Raw genomic sequence first — 19,509 nt, 5'->3', positions numbered from 1 at the left:
GGACGGGGCGGGAGGGTGTCGCTGTCGCTGCGGGGGCGGCGCGAAGGAAGGAGGAGGCGGGGAGGCGGTGCAGCGGTGGTCGTGGTTTATGGGGAGGGGGCGGCTCAGGGCGGCCCGCGCGGCTCCCAGCCGCTGACGAGCAGGTAGGACTGGTTGGCGATGTCCGTGCTGGGCGCCCCGGCGCGGGGCAGCGGCCGGCCGGCGGCGGGCTCCGGCGCTGGCGGCGTCAGGGCGGCCGCGGGGGCGGGCAGCACCTCCAGCAGGCAGGGCAGCACCGCCTCCTCCGCCGGCTGCTTGTACAGGGCCTGCGGGGGGCGGCCGGCACGGTTGGGGCGGCCCGGGGTGGGGGGAGCCGGGGGGGCTCCAGCCCAGCCCCGTCCCTCCCCGCCCCTCACCTGCCCCTGCTTGCCGCCGTCGTGCAGGAAGCTGCCCAGGGCGCGCTGCAGGTCCGGGACGGGCGGCCACAGCCGCTGCTTCACGGTGCTGGGCGCGGGGAGAGGCGGGCGTGGAGGGCAGGGCAGGGCAGGGCAGGGCACGGCAGGCACCGGGCGCTGCCCCCGCTGCCCCCCCTGCCCCCTGCCCCCGCCCCGTCCTTACCTGCAGAGCGCGGGGAAGGCGCAGCGCAGCCCCAGCAGCGCCCCCGCGAGCCCCAGCGGCAGCAGCGTGGCGCTCGGCACGACCCAGCCTGCCCCGGGGAGCGGCGGCCGTGGGACGGGCGCTCCCCGGGCCCCGTCGCGCCCCCGGCCCCCGGCCCCGGCCCTTACCGGCGTCGGGCGAGGCGTCCACCGCCACGGGCTCGGACCAGGCGCTCCAGCTGCCCCGGTACCGCGGCCCCACGGGCCGGGCCCGCACCTGGGCGCGGTAGCGGGCGCCCGGCCGCAGGTCCAGGACTTGTCCCCGGGCCGCCCGCGGGACCTGCAGGACCTGCGGGATGAGCCCGGCTGGGGACGGGGCTGCTCCGGCCCCCGGCTGCCGCGGGGTGCGGGGCTGCGTGCTGGGTACCTTCCAGTCCGGGCTGCTCTCGGCCGTGTAGCGGACCTGGTAATCCAGCTGCTCCGCCAGCTGCTCCAGGGGCGGCAGCCACTGCAGGCTCAGCTGGCCCTGTGCCACCGCCGCCTCCACCAGCTGCGGGGCCTCCGTGAGCACTGCGGGGACAGTGGATGTGTTACTGGCACCCTACCCCAGCACCTTGTACCCAGCCACCGAGTGAGGGCCGGGGCTGTGCTGGCGCTGGGACTGACCGGCCTGGTGCAGCCAGAAGGGCTCCTGGAAGTAGCTGAGCCCGGGCAGCCCGTGGGGCCGGGTGACGTTCAGCAGGACGGCGATGGCGCTGGCATTGCTGGGCTGGAAGGTACAGGAGTGGGCTCCCTGCGTCCCCACGCTGGCCTCCTCGCAGCGCTGCCACATGTCTTCCCTGCGCAGTGAGCGAGCAGGCTGTGAGCCCTGCCCTGGTGGCACCGCTGCCATCACCCTCTGCCAGCCCCACTCTGGGGCAGAGCCCCCTGTCCCCCAGCCGGCGCTGCCTCCCTCCTGCTCTTGCCTAGGAAAGTCAGGGTCGGAGCAGCAGCGAGGCCAGGGGAGGTGGCGGGGAGGTGTGAGGCTGATGCTGGTGGAGCAGGGCACAGTGCCTGGTGGCATGGTGCGGGATGGGGGACACCACTGCTCCATGCCAGCACTGCATCCCCACCGTGCCCCTCACCTTATGCCAGCCCCACGTGGAGTCTCCTGGTAGAAGAGCTCGTGGGAGCTGCTGTGCTCTGCGGGGTCCCAGCTCCACTCGCAGCGCACATGCTGCAAGTCAGGGGTGCTGCAGCACAGCCCGATGTCCCCTGGGCAGGCGAGAGCCGGGGCAGGGAGGGGGCTGCTTCCCCTGCCCTGGCCCCTCAAAACCCAGCTGCTGCACCTCACCTACCCCAGGACCTACTCCTGGGTGTGGGTGCTTGGCAGCCCCCGGCCTCTCACCGGAGGAGTGGGGTGTCTCTGCAGCCACCGCCTGCGACCAGGGCCCCCACACGCCATCCATGGAGGTGCCGTCGGGCTTGGTGCGCACCTGGATGTGGTACCTCACCCCCGGCCGCAGGTGCTGGAGAACCACCCAGGTGTTGGCCAGCACCAGGTCCTGCAGGAGAGGCGTGAGGCTTTGGGGGGCCGCTGTGTCCCTGAGCACCCCAGCCCCTGCACCTACCTGCCCTGCTCGCAGGGAGACTGCGGCTTCCCCGGCCGTGGGTGGGTGGGTGCTGCTGCTCAGAGGGGTGTGGGGATCCCCAGTGTGCTGCTTGCTGGGGTCCCATGCCGCGCTGTGGGGGCTCGCGGTGCTATAGCGCACCTCATAGAGGAAGAAGTTGGGGTAGTCAGGGAGTGGTGTCTGCCACGACACGTGGAGCTGCCCCGTGGCTCCGGCCCAGCGGGCATTGATGTTCACCGGGGGGCCGATGAGACCTGCAGGGAGCGTGCCGTCGCGTTCCCCTCCTGCGGCAGCCCCGCACGGGCACCCCCGGCCCTGCTGAGGCTCAAGGTGCTGCCAGCCCCTGGAAGGGGCCCAGCTGTAGGGACGGTCCCGGTGCCCTGGTGTTGTGCCGCGGCAGGGACTCACCCACCACGTCCACGCTGAGCTCCCGCTGGTGCCTGCTCTGGTTGGTGGCGGCGTCCAGGACGAGGACGTGGAGCTGGGCGAAGAGCCGCACGTCCTGGCTGGGGAAGGCGCAGACGTGCCGCGTCCCGCCGGCCTCGCGGCGCTGCGTGGAGACTGCGCACGCTGTGGGCACGTCCCTGAGGAACAGACGGGGTCCTCCAGCACCCTGGGCCTGGGGCCAGGTGGAGGACCCCACAGCACTCCTTGTGCCGGGCCGGGCCACGTCCTACCTGCTGTACCAGTAGTAGAAGTGGCTCATCCCGCTCGCCTCCTCTTCCTCATCCCAGAAGCACGTGAGGTCCTCGAAGGAGCGGGAGAAGCAGAGGATGTCCTCGCGCACCTCCTCCAGCAGCGCAGCGTCTGGCAGGAGGGTGGGCATGAAGGCACCCCCGGGCACAGCACCGTCCCCATCCCACCGAGCCCCTGCCAGCATGGCACCGCAGGGAGGGACACGCACATCACCGCGACCCAGGCTGGCGGCCCCGCTCCCCCCTCCCCAGCACACAGGGTCCTTCGGGACAAACAACCATCCCGAAATAGCCCTGCGGTCGGAGGGGGCTCGGCCGGGCCCTGGAGATCAGCGGGAAGCACCCCTGCCCCGCTCATGCCGGAAGGCGCGCGGAAGTGCGATAAGGAGGAGCAGCGCCCCAGGGGCCTGGGGCTGGCGTGGGGGCGCACGGCGCTGAGCATGGGGGGTGTCAGCCCCGGCCCGGGGTCTACAGGGGGCTCTGGGGCTCTGCACCGCTTCCTCCCGGTTGTTGCAGGGGTAAACTGGAGCGTCGCTCCCCTGCGCTGCCAGCGGAGCCCTCCCCAGGAGAAGGGAGTGACCGTAAGAGTACTGCAGTCCCCCGATGTCGTTGCCAGGTGTCCCCTCGCTCTCCCTGCCCCTTACCTTGCCCTGACCCCTGGCCCTGTTCCTCCTTTCCCAGCTCAGCATCGCCTTCCTCCCCCAGCCCACGTCCCCTGGCCGCAGACCACAGCTGCTCCCCGCCAGCCTCCCTCCTACCTGCTCTTCCCTTTTCACACCCTCCCGGCCCCCCCGGCCTGCTCTGGCCTCCTGCCAGCACCGCGCCTCCCCCAGCCCCGGGGAATGGGATGGGACATGGGACGGGGTGGCACATGGTGCCCGGTGGCGCAGAGACCTGTGTCCCCCTGCTCCAGCTGCATCCCACGGCGCTGCAGTACCAGAGCATCTCTGCTCAGTGCTCAGTTTCCTAGGAAAGCTCAGTGCTCCGCAGCCAGCACGGAGCACCCTCAGGCATCGCACTGGCAGCGCTGCAGTGGTATCGGGGTGTAGAGGCTGCAGGCAGAGCATGATCCCAAACCCCTTCCTCCCACTGCCCCTATGGGAGAGACTTAAAGAGCCTACCCTGCTGTAATAGGGTGGGCAGAGACCCTGAGTGGGTGTGAAAAGATGAAGCATGAGATCTACCGTTCAGTTAATCTGTTAATGCTTTTTATGGTGTTACAGAACGGGTTAGAAGACCTACAGAGGGGCTCAAAGGCCATGCGGATGGACCTGAGGCTAACAGAGCTGTGCAGCGGGCAGCAAAGCAGCAGGGAGCCCGGTGGGGCCAGCTCAGGGCTGGGTGGGAGCATCCCACCGGGGAGGTAAGGTCACGGCGCTCAGGGCTGCGAGGCTGGCACAGGAGCAGCGCGGTGAGCCAGCAGTGCTGCTGCTGCGCTGCAGAGCCGTGCCCTGGGATTTTGCTCACACCTTGTCATCGGGAGCCCAACATGATGCCACACGGCTGGCAGCTGCCACCCCAAAACCATTCCTTAGGGCTGCCAGGTCCTTTCTGCAGTGAGGGAGGCACCCCACAGGTGAGTGGGGGCTCCATTGCCCACCCCGAGCACACCTGGGTGCCCCCTCCCCGATCCCACACCTTCCTGCCTGCTGCGGGGGTCTCTCTGCACCCTGCCAGGCCAGCACGCCAGCTCCCCTCTGGCCCTCCTGGGGGGTTAAGAAGGCCCCCAGGTCCTACCTTGGGATGTCACCAGCTCGGGGGCCACCGTGAGGCTGCGGAGGCTCAGCAGGACCACGGCGAGCAGCGAGGGCAGCCAGCCCCGGGGCAGGCAGGCCACCACCATCCCGCGTGCCGTGCTCGGTGCTTCCCAGCGCCCCGGCTGCTGCTGCGGCTCCTCGGGGCGATACCTTTATCTGGGAAGTGTCGGCTGTGCTGCTCAGGAAGCCTGGCTGGAGGCTCCCCCCACCCCATCGCCGGCACTTCCCCGTGCCCAAAACCACCGTGCCGCGGCCCCTGCGCCGCCAGCCGCAGTGCCAAGAGAGACTGCTCCCATCAGATAGGCAGCACGTCCTGCCCTTGTGGCTACCGGCACGCCGGGAGGCTGGGGTGGGAAGAAAAACAACCCCGAGAAAGCAGGGAGGCCCCTGCTCGGGGCTGGGCAGGCTGCTGGGTGCTCTGCGACACTCGTGTCCTTGCTGGCACGTCGGAGCATGGGGCACCAGGCAGCGGCTCCAGCTCCATTCCACCCCACGCTGCCTCTCGCAGCTCTGACCCGCTCTGCCTTGCAGCACCATCCAGGGCTGGGGAGCTGCTGGCACATGTCCACACCGTGCCACGGGAGAGTCGGCGTCTCCTTACCCCGCAGGGGATGGGGGCAGCATCGCCAGCCAGGGGGCACGGAGGGAAGGGGGGGAACAGCCAGCACCAGTTTGTCACAGTCAAGTTCTGTCAAACCAATCCCACTTCCTTCTCCATCTGGCGACTGGGCTTTGCAGTCAGAGAGGCAAAAAACTCAAAACTCAAAAAAAAAACCCACTTGAAACTTGGTTTCAGCACGGCTGGTGATGCAGCCCCATGTGCCATTCCCAGCAGCAGCCTCAGTGCAACGAGGGGCACACAGCACCGGGCTGCCTGCAGGGGCTGGTCCTGGTCACTTGGTCACTGGGCACCTCAGTGACGGAGCAGAGATCAGAGAGTCACCGAACCATCCAGGTTGGAAGAGACCTCCAAGATCACCAAGTCCCACCTCTGACTTAACAGTAACCAGTCCCCCACTAAACCATATCCCTAAGCTCTACATCTAAACGTCTTTTGAAGACTTCCAGGGATGGTGACTCCACCACTTCCCTGGGCAGCCCATTCCAATGCCCAACAACCCTTTCAGTAAAGAAGTTCCTCCTAATAGCCAACCTAGAAGATGCTCACTGATGGCTACAGTTGACACCAAACAGCACTGGAGGCCAGAATAGGAAATCAAAATGGTATTGATATGCAGGTGGGTGCCAGCAGTGCCCGGGGACGTGCCCTGCTCCATGGGGATGAGCTGGGGGCCAGGCTCACCCCCACGGAGAGCCAGCAGAGGGGACGCTGGGGCAGCCCTGGGGCAGAGGACCAGGATGGTGGCAGAAGTCACTGCTGCGGCAGCAGAGCAGCAGACACCCTCCCCTCCGCCAGAGCCGGCTGCCCGTTGCACTATGTTTATTGACCATAAAGCATAGCTGTTGATTTCCGAGGGGCTGGTGCTGAGCTGGAGGCCACGCACAGTCCTTCCTCCTGCGCCGGGGCTGCCGTGTCCCACACCCACAGCGACGCTCGCAGCCCCGCTGGCACCAGAGCACGCCGAGAGCTGCAGGGCAGGGAGCTGCCAGGACTCTGCTTCCTTCTCTCACCCCAAAATTTGGGTCTTTGTGTCCTGCCAGGGCTGCAGCGTCCCCTGGCTCCTGGGGGCAGAGCCCCTCTCCTGCCCTCTGCTACATGCAGCTGGAGTTTGTCCTTCGGGGCCATCCTCGCGTGTCCTCCAGCAGTGTCGGTGCTGGGCCAGCGCTGCCGACACACGGGGAGGTACCCGGAGGGGATGGCACCGTCCTGCTGCCAGGAGGGCACTCACTGGGCCGCTGTCACCCGGCAGGGACAGGCAGCCTCTTGTCCCCGCGGTGCTGTCCCAGCAGGCTGGGGGCCGGCGTTGTCCCCCTGTGGCATGGAGCCGGGCGCAGCCTCATGCCTCCTCGGCGGTGGCGTCGATCCCTGCGTAGGTGAAGTTCTCGAACAGGGCCATGTTCACGTAGGCCTGCGTGGGAACCCGAGTCAGGAGCGGGACGTGACAGTGTCCCCGTCCCCGCTTCCTCCTGTACCCGCTGCTCACGGGCAAGGGGCTGGAGCCCGCAGAGCTGCCAGGAGAAGATGCTGGGGTGCTCTCAGTGGGGTCGCACGGGGATGGAGGGTGGGTGGCCCCCCCGTGCCCCATGTCCACTCACCTTCCGGGCCTCCAGCATGCGGATGAGCTGCATGGAGATCTGGGCGAAGGGTGGCCGCTCGTAGGGGCGGTCACGCCAGCACTGCCGCATCAGCTCGTACCTGGGGACAGAGCCCGGGCGGTCAGTGTGTGCTGAGCAGAGCAGGTGGAAAAGCTGCTGGGGGAGATGGGGAGGAGCAGGTGGGAGGCTAAAGCAAGGGGAAGGAGGTTTGGGGTGCACAGAGGACCGGCCAGGAGCTGCCAGAAGCCAGTGAGAGCTCCCAGGAGTAGCAGGGGGGACGCGGGGCACTCTGCCCACTTACACCTCATCGTCACAGTTGCGGGGCTTCTCCATGCGGTAGCCCTGGGGCAGCTTCTCGTAGAGCTCGGCACACGTCATCCCGCAGTACGGAGTCCCCCCTGCGGCCACAGACATGTGAGGCTGTGGTGGGGCATGGGGTGTCCTCATCCCCCTGACCCAGAGCCCCGGGGAGGTCCCATGCGGTGATGTTCACCCGGTCCCTGGGACAGTGCCCAGGCCCCTGGCCACCACCCCTTTGGGTTTTCCCCTCCAGGGCTGCAGGACGAGGGCTGTGCAGACCTACAAGGGACCCGAGCAGGCACGGTGGACAAGGAAGAGCCTTACCCAAGCTGACAATCTCCCAGAGCAGGACACCAAAGGACCACCTGAAACAGCAGGAGGTGAGGCTGGGACAGAGCCGGTGGCAGTGTCCCACTTGCGGGTAGGGGGACATGCAGACAGGGTTCATGGTGGGACTGGATAGGGCAAAGAGGGCAACCAGGGCTTGGGCAGATCCCACAGCTCCCCAGGGATGTACCCACTGCCCTGGAGGGACAGAGGTGGCCACGTCTGTGCCCCGACACCGGTGCCTGTGGACTTACACGTCGCTCTTGGTGGTGTACACGCTGTAGTTCAGGGACTCGATGGCCATCCAGCGAACCGGCAGGCGGCCCTGGGGAAACAGGAGGTGACTGTCAGGGGACATCCCATGGAGGGAGGTGTGGGCAGCTGGCATCCAGCTGGTCCCAGCATGGTGGGACATTCCCAATGCCAGGGGGTCCTGCCCACCACATCTGTGCAGGCCCCGTGGAGCCACCTAACCCCTGCCTCACCATCGTCTTCTTCACATAGACCTCCTCCCCTCTGGAGAGGCCAAAGTCGGCGATCTTGGAGGCCAGGTTTTCCCCCACCAGGATATTCCTGGCTGCCAGGTCCCTGTGGATGAACTGGGAGAGGCCAGCAGTGAGCCATGGTGGCATGGGAGCACACCCCTGCCCTTGCATCCCTGGGACATACCTGCTTCTCGCTCAGGTACTGCATCCCCTTGGCCACATCCGAAGCAAACTGGAGGAGCTGCTGGGAGGTGAGGGTGGACGCGGTGCCGTGCTCCTTGGCAAAGGCCGGGTCGGTCTCCAGGACTCGGCTTTTGCGGAGGAAGTCGAGGAGGTTTCCGTAGGGGGCATACTCGATGGCAATGTACAGGTAACCTGCGGGCAGGGGAGGCAGGGCTCGTGGGGCTGTCCCCAGGAGCAGGGAACACCCAGCAGGGAGCAGGGGACAGCCCTCACCCTTGTTCTCGCAGGCCCCCAGCAAGTTGATGATGTTGGGGTGATGGCCCAGCTTGCACAGCACCTCCAGCTCCCCGGCAAAGTCCCGGTGGTCGTTCTCTGAGGCAAACTCTGGAAGCAAAGCAGGGATGCACTCCTCGGTCCTACAGGAGGGACCCTTCCTCTGCTCCTCCGTGGGCATCTCCCGCCCCTCCTCAGCCCCGAGTGCTGCTCGAGTCCCAGCCGTGTCCCCCCGCGCCCTCTGCCCTGCCCACCCCACTGCAGCACTCACCCTTCAGCATCTTGATGGCTGCGTTCATCTTCAGGCCATCCTTCTTGATCATGGCCCTGATGACCTGCCCAAAGTTCCCCTCCCCGATCATGTCCTCGAACTTGATGTCCTCCCACTCCAGGATGGGGTAGCTGAGGGGCTCGGGCTGCGGCTTGGGGCGGCGCGTCAGGGTCAGGGTCCCCGAGTTGAACTGCAGGATGGTCTCTTCGCCCTGCCAGACGGGAGCGGGTGAGGTTAGGGGCACCGGGCACCCCTCTGCCCCGCGGCGGGGCCGGCAGGGCAGGCGTCGTGGGCAAGGGTGGGCTCCGCACCCTCTCCACGTGGAGGTGAGGCCTGGCTGCGTCCGGACTGGAGGCTACGGAGCGTGACCTGGATCGGGCTGGGACGTGGGGAGCTGGGGACACCGTCCTGGCGGGGCAGGCGGCACTCACCGAGCCAGACTGGTACGTGAAGGTGCGGCGCCGGTGGAAAAAGTTCTTCTTGATGAGGAAGAGCGCCAGGAGGGCAAAGAGGATGGTGAGGCAGGTGACGGACACGGAGCCGACGATGGCCAAGAGCAGCTGCTGGTCTATTCCCGACTGCTCGGTGCTCTGGCTGCCCAGGCTGGGTGGCACGCTCAGCGCTCCTGCCGAGGGGAGGGAGGGAGGATCGTGGGCCACAGCTAAGCCCTGCATCGTGGGGCTGCACAGATGGCTGAGCACCGGGACCTCGGCCCTGTCCCAGCTCCCTGGGAGCCCATGAAGGCACCAGAACCCACCCCCAGCTCCCAGCAGCACAGGGGGAGGCTGGTACTGCCTGGACCCTGCCAGTAACTCATCAGTTTCTGGACCTCCAACCAGCTCTGGTTCCTCCCTATGTTTCCACAGCCATCAGCCCCTTTTGTGCCAGCTCTGCCCTGCCCCTTGCACACCGTGCCACCCTCTGACCAAGGCAGAGCCACTCAGGAGGAGGAGGAGCAGGAGGTCTGAAGACAGACACAAGTGTTTGGGCTTGGGTTGCTGCTCCAGAGGTTACCATGAGCAGCCCGGCCTCTCTCTGCTGCCCCAGACACTGACACCGAGCTCCAGCAGAGAGCTCCAAGCTCCTGGGACGAGGTGGGCAGAGGCTGCGGAGGTGACACCTCCTGCCGAGGGGCTGTGGGGACACCCGGGGGACACCCCACTCACCGTCCCCCAGGGTCTTGGCTTTCACAGGCTGGCTCCACTCCCCTGGGACGTGGGAGTTGGCCCGGACACGAAACTGGTAGGTGGTGCTGGCGTTGAGGCCCCCGACGATCTTGGTGGTCTCGGCGCCGTTGTCGGTGTCAATCCACTGGGGCTCGCTGGTGCCCCCCACCTGCTGCAGCTCCACGATGTACTTGGTGATGCCCCCGTTGGGGTACTCGGGGACCTGCCAGGACAGCCTGACGGCCGTGTCGGACACGGACTCTGCTGACAGTGCCCGTGGGGAGGAGGGCCCTGGGAGGAGGAGAGGAGAGCGTCAGTCCCAGCACAGGGCTCCCACTGCTGCAGGGGCTGGGCGCTGGACCTCTCGTCCATCCCTTTGCCATCACGAGCCCCAGCAGGTCTCTGTCCCCTTCCTGATGACCCTGTGTGGGCTGGGAGCTGGCTTTCCAGCCACCTTTCAGCCTCACCTTCTTCCCTGGATCTGCACCTTGGTCAGACCACCTCCCCAGTGTCCTGCCTCCGGCGGTGGCCAGAGGTGGGTGGGGATGGGAGGGCACAACAGCGGGATAGGGCTGCACCCCCTTTTCCCAGCCTCAGGCACCCTCAAGCTAAATGTCTCTGTACCGAACACCTCTTGGGATATTTTCTTTCTTCAACCCTTCCTCACACATGATGTTTTTTTCTTTCCCACTTCCTCCTCTGTGCCTTGCCCACATCCTAAAGCACACATCCCGCAACTACCCGAGGCTCTCACAAGCACGGAGAAGAGGCAGCACTACATCCCCCGGGCCTGACACGCAAGAAGCCTTCCCAGCAGGTACCAGGCTGTGCTGAACCTCACCGAAGTCACACCTTGTGCGCTCCTTCCCCCTCGTTTACCAGAAGGGATGGCCAGGCTGATGGGATGTGACCACCCAGTGAGATCACCGGGGTGAACGCAAACAAAAGAAAATGTTTTTTTTTTTTTTTTACACGGAATATAATTATATTGAGGAACTTGTCACTACGGGGTGTTGTAAGGGCAGCAAGCATAGGCAAGCCCAGCAAGGCTTGGGTGAGGGCATGCAGGACAGATCTGTCTGCAGGCATCACACATTGCTGCACTTCACCTCCCTGTTTCCTGCCCCTTTCTCCATGAGGTGCAGGTAGGAGATGGCTCCCCCAAAGCCCCCCATGCTCTGGGGGGAGTGAGCCTGCGCCCGGCCCCGCGCGGTGCCCACCTTTGCTGTTGATCATGACCTTGTAGAGGTCGGAGGGGGGCCCCAGGCTGGTGCAGTGGTACACCAGCACCTCCAGCCCGTACTCCTTGTTGAACTCCAGGTCCGCGATGCGGGCGGAGAGCACGGAGATGGACGTGATGTTTTTCTCCCAGACCAGCCGCCTCGCAGAGTCGAAGAGATGGACGATGAACCCGTGTGCCGGCTCGTGGTTACTTGGCAATTTCCAGTTGACGTGAAGTGTGTTTTTATCCTCGATGGACCAGCCTTCAATCACGGGCTTGACTGTGGGCTCTGTGAACAAAAAGGCAACGAAAAGTGACCAGACGCCAGCCCTGAGGCTTGGCAGACCCCGTGCCATGCAGTGTTGGGTTCGGGGTCAGAGGGATGAGGGCCCACCTAGGCACTCGGTCACCATGACGGCCTCGGGTCCTTTGCTGCCCTCCCCGCCATCCCCCGGCCGGCTCAGCTGCACCTTGACGACATAGGCGGTCACCGGCCTGAGGTTCATCAGGGTGATGTTCTCACTGTTGTCAACTGTTGGCCAAGAGCACATGTCAAAGCCATGACCCCCTCCCACAACCTGCCCCACCACCGGTGTCCTCCTTGGCATCACCACAGAGGGTCCCGGGGGTCGTGCTGAGCAGGATGGAGACCTCTGCCCACCCCAGACCCCTCCACCAGGTCCTACCTGTGAGGACAGGCACATACCCACAATAGAGGACCACACCGAGGTGTCATCCTTGGGCTTGTAGAGCAGCTTGACGGAGACGATGGGTCCATCGCCGGAGAAGCAGTCCACAGGTGACACCACGAGCTGGCGGCTCTGCTTGGCCAGCAGCCGGGGGGGGCTCAGGGGCGCTGGGGGCACTGGGTGTGAAGGAACAATATGAGTGGCACCAGGAGCAACGAGGAGCAGAGTGTGGGGACATCCACCACCTCTTGGCTCTTTCCAGCTTTGTCAGGAAAGAGAGGACCCCAACAAGTGTCTTATCACCACCCAAACCTGTCTGCTGGCACTGTGACACATGATGGGCGGCATCTAGTCCAGCGGGGGGGTCACACTGCCACACCATGCCCCACCAACTCTCACCTCGGATGTTGACCTTGACTTTCCGGCTGTCCTGGCCCCCGGTGGTGGAGACTCTGCACTCCCAGAGCCCTGCGTCGTCCTTCATCAGGTGCCTCACCTGGAACTCGCAGGTGATCTGCCCCGGCTCGATGATGGCTTTGACCAGCTGTGGGCACAGAGGAGCCATCCATCACTGCCTGCGGCAGCACAGGCCAGTGGGGAGACCGCTGATTTTGGGGGAACCTGCAACATGGGTACAGGACCAGTGCCCAGGGATGGCGGTGGGGCGAGGACATGGGGTGGACATGGGGGGTGTGCGGCACCTTGAGCACGGTGCCATCAGCCTTGCGCAGCTCCACGCCGTCGCTTGCGGGCAGCGGGTTGCCAGTGGCCACGCAGCTGATGATGGGCTCCGAGCCCAGGTTGAACTCCAGCTCCGAGGCCAGTTTGATGATCTGGGGGAAGCGGTCTGGTGTGGAGAAATCAGCGTTAGGGCTGGTCGTGCTTTGTCCTATGTACAGGAGATGCTCAGACCTTTCCCCAGTCACGTCTGCAGTGGAGCCAGTGCTGGGCTCTGGGCTCCATCCCAGATCCCGCCCCATGCTCCAGGCTCAGCGATGCTCTCAGCACAGCTAGTTCATGAGAGCTGGAGTACACACTACCCTTGCAGAGCAGCACCATGTTTTTTATGGGGCTGGGGGCTACTTCCTCCAGCAAGGTGGGCTGCCCACCCAGCTGCGTAGGCTGGCACCAGCTCCTGCCATGTCCCCAGTGAGGAAGGAGCTGGAGCCCCCCTGCAGGGGACAGAGACCCATCGCAGCCCCGTGCCAGCCTCACCTGACTTCTCGCAGTGCTGCCCGTGCCAGCCCGCGGGGCAGACGCAGCCGCTGAAGCGGTTACAGCTGCCCCCGTTGCGGCAGGCGCATGCCAGGGCGCAGTCAGGGCCGTAGTATCCCGGGGGACAGGCTGTGGGAAGAGAAATCCTCGCTGATATCCCCAGCCACGGTGTGCCAATGGTCCCACATGGGGGCTGGGACCCCCACGCAGGGCCGGGTGGCGGATGCCCACATCCCCGTACCTTGGTTGCAGCGGGAGCCGCTCCACCCCGAGGCGCAAGAGCAGCCGTAGGGGTCCGGCAGGCAGAAGCTCAGCCCCCTGCAGCCCTGGGCTCTCTGGCACGTCTCCTGGCAGTTGCGGCCAAATTGGCCTTCCCGGCAGGCTGGAAAATAAGCAGTGCACAGCGTGGTGCTGTCTTGGGGTCCTGAAGCCCCCCATCACCACCCCAAGCAGGCAAGGAGCCCCCACCCCTAAGCTTGTCCCGATGAGGTGGATGGTCCTGCTCGAGAAGCAGGGGGCTGGGGATGCAGGCACAGTTTCTGGCCATGGTGCCCAGATCTGGGGGTGCAGCAGGGAACCCTCTGGGCACAGCTCATCCCTGCAGAGCAGAGGCAGCCGGGCGCCCTACCTCTCTCACAGCGGGTGCCCGTGAAGCCAGGAGGACAGATGCATTCACCAACGTGGTCGTGGCAGACGCCCCCATTCAGGCAGTCGGGACAGTCCTTCTCGCAGGACGGTCCCCACTTCTTCGCGGCGCACGCTGCGGGGAGAGCAGAGGGGCTGTGGGGTGGCACTGGTCTATCAGGGCCACCTGTCCCCGTGGGACGGGAAGGGACAGCAGGGTGCCACCTCCCCAGCCCCGCTCACCTCTCACGATCAGCCTGTAGAAGGCACTCCACAGAGGGCTGTCCCCCATGAACGTGGCGCTGTAGACGCCGTTTTCGCTCACGCTGACGTTGGGGAGGGTCAGGGTGAAGAGGTCGCCCCGCACCTCGCCCCGGTCTGTGGTCTGGTAGTAGGTACCTGCGAGGGGATGGAGGGTGACCAGGGGACACCGCACCCTGGGGTGGGGGAGTGAGCGGGGCTGGGAGCGGGGCTGGCGCAAGGCACCGTGTGGGAGCAGCCCTGCTGCGGGGCCACTTGCCATTTCTTTTCCACATCACGTCTGTCTCCTTCCTCTTGAGGACCCTGGCAGAGAAGGTGGCCGTCTCGGCGATGTTCACGGACTGTGTGGCCCTCACCGGGAAGAGGTGGGCTGCGGAGGAGGAGGAGGAGCAGCTGAGGGCAGCACCGGCACCCCATGACCAGCCACCCCAAAACACAGCCCAAGCCCAGCTTTCCATGGGGACATCACCACGCACTTCCCCATTCGCCCCTCTGGCAGATGAGCTGCAAGAGGGCTGTCAGCCCAGGGATGGGGTGTCCTGCCCTCCCGTGAGCACGGGATGTTGGTGACAGCAGCCTGGGGAGATGTGACAGCCTGGGACGCCTCGCTTGCTGCCAGGTCAGGGAGGTGCGGAGCCATGCAGACAGGCAAGGGGCAGCAAGGGGCAGGAGCAGCGGCTGTCCCTGCCTGCAGCAGAGCACTCAGCCACGGCACAGCCACATTTTCCTGATTTCCCAAGTGTCAGGGTATGCAACAGCGATGAACTTCCATAGCTATGCCGTGAGTCAGCCAGAGCGCAGCTTTGAGCCTAAACCAGGCTATAAATATGTTAAGGACTGGGAAGCCAAGCCCTGGGCGTGCCAGGGCAGACACAAAGAAGGGCACACTCAGGTGCCGGCTCCCAGGGCGCCAGATCGCACACCCGGACACCGGCTGTGCTGGGTGGGAGCAGAGCACATCCAGCCCCGCATCCTGCCCCCAGCGCGGGCCAGCGGCACACGCCGCAGACACCCGGGGAAGGGCACAGCAGGTCGAGCATCCCGGTAATTCCCCAGGAGAGCCTCCCCGCCTGCACCACCTGCAGCCCGGCAGCTTCCTGAGTCAGCTCTTATCTCTTTTTGTTCTGCCCCACTCAAAATTGGTCTTCCACAGGTTTTGTTCTTGTCAAAGGCATGCAGATTTAGCCCTGGTCCTACCCAAGGCACGAAGTGCAAGGAACCACCTCCTTGTCCCCTCTTCACCTGCCTGTTACCAGTTTTCTCCTGTGCTTGCAGTGGGAGAGATAACATCGGATAACTGACCGCTCTGCGGTGCTCCCAGGCATGCAGGATCTCACACAGCTCTGCACGTCCCCCTGCCCGCCTCTGGACCTTCCTCTGGTCCGATGCCCCAAATGAAAGCCCAGCATCTAGCCCTGCAAATCAGGGTCCCCATGGGCATCTTTGCCTTTGAAAGGGAATTTTCTTACAAGCCCCCACCTAGGGAGCTCGTAATGCAGGGCGGTGGCACACCAGCAGCCTGCTGGCACCAATACAAGCTAAGGAGAGGTCCTGGCAACGCGGCACAGCTCGTTCATGCTATTTATTGCCTGTCTTCTCTTAACAGCCCTGTAATTTTAGACAGATCCTCTGACAAATTTCCTGAACTTCCCTATTGTGTTCACAGACACAAAAATAAAATAAATTCATTTTTCTGCAGCGGCCTCTCTGGGCACCTTTCTGCTCTGGATTTCTAAAAAAATAGTTTATTGTCAGGTTTAAACCCTTCATCAAATTGCTTTTTGGGATCTTTTTGGTCTGTTTTACTGTGCTTTTACAGCAAAACTTTCAAAGTTTCAAATCCTTCCTGTGTTGCCACCTGTGCACAGCCTCTTGGAAGATACCAGCTCTCCTCTGACAGCACTCCCTACCTGCTGCTTATCAATACTGCTTTTGTGCACGCTCAGCCCCCCAGGGAGAGCCAATGCAATATGCACTTTAGTCTCCAAGGTGGTTTCTTTATACAGCCCTCACTCCCTTGGCAAGATTTACTTTTTTTGTTATTTTTTCCTTTGATCAATCTTCCTCATTTTTTTTCTAAGCTTCTTCTTCTCTAAATTAAACGGAGCAACAGCAGCGTTTTGGTCACCTGTGACTCCTGCAGGGGCTTTGGACCAGACCAGTGGTCCCAGCCACCACCTCGTCCACGCAATATAGTGGTGCAGATCTCACTCCCCCTTAATATACCACGTGCTCACGACCTCCCTGTGCACCTCTGTTATCCCTGTGCCTTCCCTCACCACCTCCCAGCACTCTGCCCTCCTCTCTCAGCTCCTCCCCAGCACTCTGTTTGCCCAGACTGTTCGTCTCTGTTCCTGATAAGACTGCTGCCATTTTCAGTGCAAGTCCCTGGTGGAGGACACAAACCAGCCCTTGCTCCTCGGAGGATGCTCGTGCCCCACCAGCACAGTCCTTATCGCAGTCTGTTCCCCAGCTTGAGATACTGGAGCAGCTCAAAACAGTGTGGTGGAGCTGAATTTTAACACGGGCAGGGAAATGTGTTGTTTTAGCCAAATCTTTCTAACAAAGAGCTAGAAAACACCCAGAAGAAAACACCTATGGCAGAAAATTTCAGTTCCAATAGCTCCATGAAGTCTCAAGAGCCACAAGGAGAGGAGGTCAGCAAGGGCAGTGCCAGAGACTGGGCATCCCTGGGTGTTATGCCCAGCCTGGGGAGGCCCTTTTGGCTCTCTGGCCCTGCAGAGGAGCAGGGGCAGGAGACAAGCCTCGTGCTGCCTCCTGCACCCTGCCCTCTCCAGCAGCCCGGCTGGGGCAGAGCCAGCCCCACCGGGACCCCTCAGCAGGGCCCTGGGGCTGGCCCTGACACTGGCCCCTCTGCCTGGTTGATGATTGCCAGACCTCCCCACCTCCTCCAGCTTCCCTCCGCTCGGACCTTGCCCGGCTCCTGCGCACTGCTCCCGCCCCAGGCGGCTGCCGCCGGCCACCCTGCCCACACACCGCCTTGGCAGGAGGCCACCAAGTGCCCTTGGGGCCAGGCCACGCTCCTCCAGCTGAAAATCCCTCTGCTCTCATGCCTTCACGGGGTGCAAACGCTACTTCATCGCACCAGATGCCATCTCCTGCATGCCGTGGGTTGATCCACAGCACCCTACACACACCAAAATGGCTGCTGCTCATGCCCAGTGCTTGACCAGACAAGACCTCGTGGTGGTGGTGGTCCACCACCTCACCCATGTTCTGCACAAGAACCAGAGCTGCCTGCTGACCCGAGAGCTGCCACCCCCAGTGCCAGCAGAGCCCAAACCTAGGCTCAGTGACTGGGTCACGCTGCCCTAGCGCCCCATCCGCTCACCGTTGTGGCTGTTGTGCACGTAGACCACCTGGGCCTGCTCTGTCGGGGTGCGCCCCATGCAGTACAGGATCCCCACCAGGTCGGGCATGGAGAAGCCCCTGGCCTGGACGTGGTTGCTGCGGTTGCGGTAGTTTTGGAAGCCCGTCTTGGGGTGCGTCATCACGATCTTGTTCTCCCGCTCGATCTGCAGGTAGCTCACGTCACGCTCGCCCATGACGCAGGAGAGGAAGAAGTCAGAGTGGGACAGGCTCTGCACGTTGGCGATCAGGGTGATGTCCAGGATGGCCCCTGAGGGGGGGAGCACTGGGGCACATCATGGCAGGACCAGGGTTTGAGCCCACCCAGGTCAGTCACAGTGACAGACCCCAATACCCAAATATGACTAATTTTCCAGAACCTTCTTGCCCCCAGCCCAACAGCATGGCACAGTGGGAATTTCCAGTCTCCTTCTGGAGACCCTCATGGGCTCAGGTCCCTGTGTGAGCCAAGCATGCAGCAGAATGGGATCCCCCTCTTGTTCCATGTGCTGCCTGTGCCCCAGCCCCATGCTGGCGTGCAGCGGAGGGCAGCTCAGCCCCGGCACCACCAGCATCCGAGGTCTCCAAGCCACGGATCTCACAGGGGTGTTTCCTCCCTCCGTGCCCCCCTTGAGACCCCACTCCACCAGCACCACTGAGCTGCCACGGCTGCCTTGTCCCACCAAAGCTCCCTGAGCAAGGGGCTGCCCCCCAGGGCAGAGGGAAAGGGGAGATTTACCTGCCAGCCACGGGAAGAGAAGCAGAAGATAAACTCGGAGTTCCATGTCCCAGCGGCGTGTCCTGAATCTGACACAGGTCAGAAAATCCCCACCGTGCCCCAGCCACGGGGGATGGAGCCGGCAGTGGCAGTTGCCTACAGAATCCACATGAGCGGGGGCTCAGGACCCCTGCCCCCTGTCTGTGCCCCCCATCTTGTCCCTGTAGTGCTGGTTGGTGTCTCAGGGAGCCTGGACCCCCTCCTCTGGCTCATAGCCTGGGCATGGTGACGAAGATGCCCTCGTCCTTGCCCGCTCAGCAGCTGCCCAGCTGCTTGGCAAAGGGGCTGCCCGGTGGGGGCTCCCCCCTGGGGTTAGGGCTGCGTGCTCAAGGTGTCCCCAGCCATGCTGAGACCCAGCCAGGCTAGGTGGTGTCCCAGTCACTTCCTCGCCTGCGATGGTGAGGGTCTTACGCCCGAGCCCACTCGGGCGGCAGCATCCTCATCCCCTTGGTGTGCCCCCGCGGCTGTGGGAAGGGCTCTGTGGAGCAGGGAAAGGAAGGGGGCCAAGGGGCCGCGGCTGGCGGCGGCGGCGGAGCCAAATCCTGTTTCCCATGCAGCGTTTCCTGCTCTCCACCCATTGTTTGGAGCCGGCCCTGACTCCAGGAGCTGCGGGCGGGAGCTGCCCTGTGCTGGATCTGCCCCATGGTGCTGAGGCTGTGCACAGTGCGAGACCTTTTGGCCACCATGAGCCCAGCTGGGCCATCTGGCCCCTTTCTGCCCCCATCCCCAATGCTGGCTGAGAGGTGTCCAAGCACCCCTCTGGTAGGGAAGTCCTAACGCTGCTCCTTCCCTTGCCACTCATCCCTTCACTTCTGTGTGCCAGATTTTGGTACTGCGGTGTGTATGAGCAGCCCCACCAGCATGCCACCATCCCCTGCCCCATTTGAGTCCCTGCAGGGCTGGGTGGCAGCACAGGAGGTATTGCAGAGCTGCTCTGCCTGCAGAGACCCATATCGGGGCAGAGGACTGGTTTGACAGCAGATGAGCCATGGCCAGCCAGCCCAAGCAGGAGGGCAGCAGCTGCTGGGGGGAGAAAAAAGCCCTCCTCATGGCCATAAACACGTCTGGGAGGAAGCTGGAAGCAGCCGAAAGCCTGGCTTTCCTTGACCGCCTTCCAGCCCGTCTCCCTCTTTCCTGTTTCAGAAACCGCCCGTCCTTGGGCTACACCCAGGGGAAAGCTCTGGGCCCTGACACGGCGGCAGCCGCTCCGAGCTCCTGCCTGGACCTGCAAGGCCATGCTGGCCTCAGGTGGGTGCTGGGCACTGGCTGTTAGCCAGGTAAATTCACGGCATTCCCGAGGAAATTGCCGCAATCTTCACCCGCTCAATCACAGGCTGTTTTGCAAGCAGCACACTGAGTTGTTCCCATGTGAAAGCCTAGGCTGCTGGGGCACGAGCCTCGTGTTTTGGTGTGTCCCAAACCCATGCTGTATCCGGCCAAAAATCTAAAGCACACATGGAGAGGAAGGGGAAATCCATTCATCGTTTCCGAC

General features: G+C 64.0%; 2 protein-coding genes across 4 annotated transcripts; both read right to left on the bottom strand.

Annotated features, from left to right (window-relative positions):
• Positions 1-63: 63 nt before the first annotated feature.
• On the bottom strand, positions 64-5,912 carry MPL (MPL proto-oncogene, thrombopoietin receptor). The gene is given in 12 exon segments (XM_084527762.1): positions 64-305; positions 396-483; positions 598-685; positions 765-1,145; positions 1,242-1,414; positions 1,700-1,829; positions 1,963-2,119; positions 2,186-2,439; positions 2,594-2,769; positions 2,863-2,992; positions 4,618-4,716; positions 4,719-5,912. Coding segments are annotated over 12 exon segments (2,010 nt in total). The 5' UTR covers positions 4,852-5,912; the 3' UTR covers positions 64-104.
• A 149-nt stretch (positions 5,913-6,061) lies between these two features.
• Positions 6,062-18,513, bottom strand: TIE1 (tyrosine kinase with immunoglobulin like and EGF like domains 1). Of its 3 annotated transcripts, none has more exons than XM_084527759.1 (23): positions 17,979-18,513; positions 17,223-17,525; positions 14,130-14,240; positions 13,853-14,008; positions 13,614-13,745; positions 13,227-13,367; positions 12,986-13,114; positions 12,472-12,617; positions 12,170-12,314; positions 11,788-11,946; positions 11,476-11,613; positions 11,080-11,370; positions 9,860-10,150; positions 9,005-9,318; positions 8,694-8,904; positions 8,423-8,533; positions 8,151-8,341; positions 7,967-8,080; positions 7,736-7,806; positions 7,479-7,519; positions 7,156-7,252; positions 6,855-6,954; positions 6,062-6,667 (listed from the first exon to the last, which is right to left on the bottom strand). In XM_084527759.1, the coding sequence occupies exons 1-23, from the start codon at positions 18,022-18,024 to the stop codon at positions 6,596-6,598; spliced, it is 3,510 nt and encodes a 1,169-aa protein (XP_084383885.1). In that variant the 5' UTR covers positions 18,025-18,513; the 3' UTR covers positions 6,062-6,595. The 3 variants fall into 3 exon arrangements, with proteins under 3 accessions (XP_084383885.1, XP_084383887.1, XP_084383886.1); XM_084527761.1 differs by having other exon boundaries at positions 9,125-9,318; XM_084527760.1 differs by having other exon boundaries at positions 17,223-17,510.
• Positions 18,514-19,509: the final 996 nt, after the last annotated feature.

This window comes from Aythya ferina, assembly GCF_964211825.1.
Source record: "Aythya ferina genome assembly, chromosome: 8".
Lineage (NCBI taxonomy): Eukaryota > Metazoa > Chordata > Aves > Anseriformes > Anatidae > Aythya > Aythya ferina.
This window is presented reverse-complemented; position numbering and strand designations above follow the sequence as displayed.